General features: G+C 44.3%; 1 protein-coding gene across 6 annotated transcripts; it reads right to left on the reverse strand.

The window, feature by feature from the left end:
* Positions 1–205: 205 nt before the first annotated feature.
* On the reverse strand, positions 206–5,109 carry SRSF5 (serine and arginine rich splicing factor 5). 6 transcript variants are annotated; one of them, XM_012809870.2, is made up of 8 exons: positions 4,938–5,109; positions 3,938–4,082; positions 3,533–3,603; positions 3,297–3,395; positions 2,919–2,988; positions 1,630–1,703; positions 1,103–1,213; positions 206–1,006 (listed from the first exon to the last, which is right to left on the reverse strand). In XM_012809870.2, the coding sequence occupies exons 2-8, from the start codon at positions 4,061–4,063 to the stop codon at positions 748–750; spliced, it is 810 nt and encodes a 269-aa protein (XP_012665324.1). In that variant the 5' UTR covers positions 4,064–4,082; positions 4,938–5,109; the 3' UTR covers positions 206–747. The 6 variants fall into 6 exon arrangements, with proteins under 6 accessions (XP_012665324.1, XP_012665323.1, XP_023373389.1 ...); XM_012809869.2 differs by having other exon boundaries at positions 206–1,009; XM_023517621.1 differs by having other exon boundaries at positions 4,942–5,104.
* Between the last annotated feature and the right edge of the window lie 891 nt (positions 5,110–6,000).

The raw sequence follows: 6,000 nt of genomic DNA on the forward strand, positions 1-6,000 counted from the left end.
TTATAATTTGTTTTTCAAATACACCATCCTTCACTTGGTTTTGGAAGCCTAGGTAGCCAGATGCCAGAAAGAGATAAATGAGGATAAAGCACAGGGGAATATGGACACAAGGGACACTGTCAAAACAGATTCTAGAGATATTTTATGTTTTAAATGTATATATATGGGGGTGAGGAATAGGACTTCAAAAACAGACAGACAAAAGCAGTTTTATAATATTTTATTATCAATAACATACAGCTGCTTTAATGTGTCTGTCCTGCAGCTGTTTTTTAAGGGTAAGTGGGAGGACACCCTTGACCCTAAACAAAGAAAACTCAAATTAAGCCTTTATGTACAAGCAAATTTAGAGCTCTTTTAAGTGTCCAAAGCTATTAATTAGTTTAACTGAGGTATTAAACTAATTTTGAATAAACATATTTGAATAACCAGGAACTTAAAAATGTTCAATTTTTTTCTAGTACAAAAAAATTAAATTTGCTTTAGTTATAAAAGAGCTCTGTCAATATACACAAACTATATACTTCAGACATTCACAAAAATGTGAGCAGAAGGCTTATCAAAAGACATTTAATACAATTAGTTTTCAACAACCCCTTGGTGGTCCACATCTACAAAGATATCCACCCAACCCAACCCCCTCCAAACCCCACCCCCACAGAAAAGCACATACTTACCAGAATTTTTAGCAAGTATGGTTTGGAAATTTGTTTTTAAAAAAGGCCCCCAGGGCAAGTTATTTACAGTTTAATTGCCACTGTCAACTGATCTGGACCTTGATCGGGATTGGGACCTCTGGCGATCCACAGATGCTGGAGACTTAGATCTACTTGAAGAACCACGTTTCTGGCTCTTCTCAGGCACGGGAGACCTACTAACAGACCGGGACTTGCTCCGGCTCCGGCTCCTGCTCCTTGACCGGCTGTAAGACTTGCGACTACGGGAACGAGACCGGCTACGGGACCTAGAGGAACTTCTGGTCCGAGATCGAGATCTGCTTCTTGACCTACTAAGAAATAAGAGAAGGAGATGAAGGAAAGTACATGACAGGCCCTACAAATCCATTCAACAAAACTTTTACATTGAAAAATGTAAGAGGTACCTGTGCCTTTTGCTGCCTTCAATTAATTTTATTTTTCTCCCATTTATTTCCTTTCCAGAAAGTTTTTCAATAGCATTCTTTAAGTCACCATAAGAGGCAAACTCAACCACCCTAAAGCAGAAAAAAATTATTTTAAGGTAAACACATCCTGTAGTCTCAAACACTCACACAGCAGTCTACACAAGTTGTTTCTGTATTCACTTTACTATTGCCATATTCTCATTTCTTGATGATAACACAGCAAAGCTTCCATGCTGTTACATTTTAAACCAGGTAATTCTTCCTTGTTCTATGCTTAGCAGCATGCCTAGCCTGTACCCCAGGAGGTGCCAGGAGCACCCTCAGTCAGTTTTGTCCACCAAACATGTCTCCCAACAACCCCAAACATCTCCAGGAGAACAAAACTGTCCCTGGAGAACCACTACATTTCAAAGTTTTCAAATTTGAAGTCTTTAGGAATGTTTACAGTAAAATTTTCAGGGCTATTTTAAAAGGCTTTCACAACCTCCCTAACTTTCACAACTCACCCTTCATTTAATTTAGGTCGATGTGCATCCGCAAAGGTTACTTCCCCAGCTTGTCTCATGAAATCTTTGAGATCCTTAACACAAGATAATGGTGTTAAGCAGAGAAGAGGAAAGGTGACACACAAAAAACAACATGGCATAAAAACAAGACTACTGAAAGAGAAGATGTTAGATAAAGTACAAACATGGTATTTACCACACTTGTATTCTATCAGAATTCAAGAATTATCTATGTCAGGGCACGAAATAAGCAAATAGCATATTGCTTTTAAGCAAAATGCTAGAGGAAATTCAGATTTTAACATTAAAGTAGTATTAGTCTATACTGAGCTCAGTACAAAAGGAAAAAAACAAACAAAAAAAACAAAACAAAAAAGAGAAAACAGTACATATTTTTAAAGACTAAAGTAGAAATTTTATATTTAAAAAACAGAACATTTACAAGACACCAGTTATTTTGTGCCCCATATGTCATTAAAAAAGTTTACTTTACCTTTATCAATATTTCCCTAGGCTAGTCAAGCAGCAAACCATTTATCGGTCGGAGAAACCTTCATGACATATGCCCGACTGGCTCTTCGCCACCCACTTGAAGGACACTACCCAATCGATGGAAGCCTTTAATCGCACAGCCCTCCCTATTAGCAGACTACTGGCGGATGCAGACATGTTCTACTCTTGAGCAGTTACCAAGGACCACTTTACTGCGATCAGGATTCCAACGACCACCTAATTTCGTATCTTTCAACTCTTTTCGACCAGGACCTCTTATTCGGAAGCGTTACAGGAGACAGCTCTCAACTTAGGGATCAGATCACGTTATCAACGCTCTGGGATCGCTGCAACCTGGCACTTCAAGTAAGTGCATCGATTACGTCTAGACCGGCAAACACAGATCTAGAGGTGGCCAAATGATCACTGTAGGAGCTGACTGGCAAAGTCAACCAGGCCCAACCAAGAGTGACCAAGACAACGATTAGGATAACCCACAGGCACTCCTCGTCATAAGGCCAACGACACAGATAGGCTGGCAAATAAAGGGTTTAATATTTGGTTAAAATTGATTTTAAAAAACAAGAAAAAATATCCTCAAAACATTTACATTTGATCACTAACATTAAAGTTTGTAATATCCCCCAGTTACATTTAATTAAATTTTTAATATTACAATTAAATCCATTAATTTAATTATAAAAGTACTTTTAATAAAAATTAATAAAAACATTAGCTACCCATTAACTTTTTTAAAAAGCCACATTAAAATAACTCAAAACTGTATTTGAACAAACCTGCCAGCTGACTCTTGAGGATAAATTCTCAACTATAAGTCGATTTTCTGTTCTTACAGGTGGAGCATTTCTAAGGAAGAAAACGAATATTCACAAACGGAGAAAAAGAAATGCAATGATGTGCACTTCTTGTGTATTCAACTGTGGGCAAGTTCAAGTAATCGAACATCAAGTCATTCAAATGACTTTCATCAACAGTTCCTGTGTTATTCTATATGACTCATTACAGACTCATCAGGAACAGAGGGCTAACATAAGAATAACAGAACATATTATACAGCAAGTTCCAGAATCATTTATTGCTAATAACTCCTGAAACTTAAAATACTGCTGATACAATAGTGATTGTTCAAAGCAGCCATCCACTCATTTACATACCGTCTATCATTACGAGGTCTGCGACTACTAAATCGGTCAGAGTACCGTCCTCTACCTCTTCCACCTCGAGACCGAGCCCTAGCATGTTCAATAGTAACCCTACAGAAAGGGAAGAAAAAATCTCCATTATACACCCAAGCTACATAAAACATCTACTTAAAAAAATACCCAAGCTGACCTAGTCTGCTCTACATTCCAAGTCTAAATACAGTAGTTATAAAACTTAAGATTCTCACCTTTCACTACAGAGTTCTTTTCCATCAAGTTCATATACAGCATCATCCGCATCCCTTGGATCCTCAAATTCCTAAAATATAAACATTTAAGATGCTTAATATGGCTTTCAGTAAGTATCCCACAACATACTGAGAGTACTAAAAATGATGAGACAGAGTGGGAAAAGGAATACCGTAATGGCATGGTCAAACACATAACCTAATCACAAAGTGACTAGGAGTGGGTTCCAGTCAGCCAGCAGGTAGCTTCTTTTAACCCTTAATAAAATTCACCCAAGACTGCATAACATTTGCCAAAAAAAAAAAAAAAAAAAAAAATCCACCGAGACTAAAGACCAAGATCATCATTGTTTATCAAAAGTTTTATGTACTTAACAGATAATTCATCTCGATCTAAACACTCACCACGAAACCAAAGCCTCTTTTCAGATCAATATCTCTTATTCGTCCATAACCCTTAAAGAATCTCTCCACGTCCTTCTCCCGGGCCGCTGGATTTAGCCTCCCGATGAATACTCGACAGCCACTCATGATGTCCGGCTAGAATTTCCTGTCAGAAAATTCAATCGAGACAATACCAAATGACTGTCACGGAGGAAGGCCCGGCCAAGGGATCACAAACATACATGGCACGTAATGTTCACCAGGACTGCCAAGAGTACCTTGCAAATGAAAACCCGGCTCCCAACACGCTCCCGCCCCGGGCCCAGACCGCAGCAACCGCAACGCCCACTGCCACCTCTGTCACTGCGCAGCTGCAAACGAGCCCCGGCTCTCCGGCCCCCTCCCATCTGCCGCAGTTAGGAAAAGCCGAGAAATGCGGGCGGAGACGACTCCGCCCACCACAAGGCCGCCCAATGGCAGACGGCCGCGCGCGCGCGTCACCGCCTCCCGAGCGCGTCACAGCGGGTGGAAGCCGGAATCTCGCGACGCCACAGCCGCGCCTGCGCACACGTCGGCGGGCGGGCGCTCGGCAGCCGCAAAATGGCGGCTGCGGAGTCAGCGGCGGGGTAGAGCCGCGCGTGCCAAACCCGCCTCTCCCTCCCCCACCCCCACCGTTCCGGAGTCACCATGCCCACCCGCCAAAAGCCCCAACCGCACCCCAAGCAGTCACAGGGCACCCGGCTCGCTCTCCTCAAAGGGGCCGGGTGATGAGATTAAGAGAGTGGCAGGGAGGGGCGCGCAACCCCTACGTGTGAAAACCACCGTAACCGCGACCGCCCTTCCACCTTCAGTACCCCTCAAACAATGCCAAAAGGGAGACGTGCCCCAGCGCCCACCTCGAGTCAACTGCGCTCATTAGACGCCGTCCTCCGCAAAGAGAGCAGCCCCGGCCACTCGCGATCTGAGCGGCCATGAAGAAGCCTCGATCCGAGAAGCCTCGCCCTCAAAGTGAGCCACTCACCTACCGGACAGGATCTTTGGCGGCTGAGACCCAGAGAGAGGTCCGTAGTCTGCGACGGAGCCGTCTGCCTCCACGCAGACCAGGACTTAACTCCTCTACGTCTCTCCACAACTGACGCACTTAGCAGTCCTGCGCTCCACAAAATGGAGGGCGCGTCCCTGCGTCACTTCCGGGACCGCCCCTGGGACCGGGGCGTCAGCCTCGGAGGGTCGGGGCGTCAGCCTCGGAGGGTCCGGGCGTGGAAGTTTCGGCGAGGCGGGGCTTCCTCGCCGGACTCTCCGGGCGACCCTGTACCTGCTATGGGGTCCCTGGGGCAGGGGGGCAGGAGCTGGCCTCGGCGTGACGAGCAAGTGCCCCGCGCTAGGGGCGCGTCTGTTGAGGACTTTCGCTCCTGTAGACGTGGGAGCTGGAGTTATCGTCGTCTCTCCTCTAGGACTCGCTCGAGACAAGTGACGCCCCTTTCTGTATCTAAAGTTTTTATCAGAAACCCGGAAGACTACTGGCTGAGAGGCATTCGGGCTTTGCAAAAATACCCGACTGCTCGGACCTCTAGGTGTACATACTTGCCCTCAAGGCAAGGGCGCTCTTGAGGCTCTCATGAATTCTTTTTTAACCATGCCACAGCTGTGTAATTGGTTAGAGTGAGAAAGCTAAGGGACTGAAAATATTTTTTCAATGGAAGGCTTTTGCGTGAAATTCGGATTGCAGCTGGAAAGCCATCTTGAATTGAGTCCGGAATGCAGATGTCTGCGTTTCTATCACTCTGGGACTGAGCTGGCTAGAAGAGATTTCGAGTTGCTTTTAGATCTAAACGGTATTTAGTTAATCCTCCCTGTTCGGGTTTCTGTCATTAACACATGAAAGTCTACAATTAATCAGAAACTTAGAACGTTGTGCTTGTAAAGTGGGTGTAAAACGCAGCCCTCTGCGTCCTTAACTCCAGCTTTTTCCCAGTAAGGTTGGTAGGCCTAGAAACTAAGCATAAAGAGGAGGGTGCTCAAAAGGTTACTTTTCTTTAATACTTATAGGTAGAAACCAAGGCACCCCATTTTTGAGAAGTGCC

Source organism: Otolemur garnettii, unplaced genomic scaffold, assembly GCF_000181295.1.
Source record: "Otolemur garnettii isolate 467f Iridium unplaced genomic scaffold, OtoGar3 scaffold00115, whole genome shotgun sequence".
NCBI lineage: Eukaryota > Metazoa > Chordata > Mammalia > Primates > Galagidae > Otolemur > Otolemur garnettii.

What these genes read in the sequence shown, in the direction of transcription:
- SRSF5 (XM_012809869.2), bottom strand. Translation starts at nt 4,063, where the DNA reads ATGAGTGGCTGTCGAGTATTCATCGGGAGGCTAAATCCAGCGGCCCGG. An exon ending in AAAGAGGCTTTGGTTTCGTG is followed by an intron (nt 3,604 to 3,937) that starts GTGAGTGTTTAG and finishes TTTATATTTTAG; the next exon opens with GAATTTGAGGATCCAAGGGA. An exon ending in CGACCTAAATTAAATGAAGG is followed by an intron (nt 1,214 to 1,629) that starts GTGAGTTGTGAA and finishes TTTCTGCTTTAG; the next exon opens with GGTGGTTGAGTTTGCCTCTT.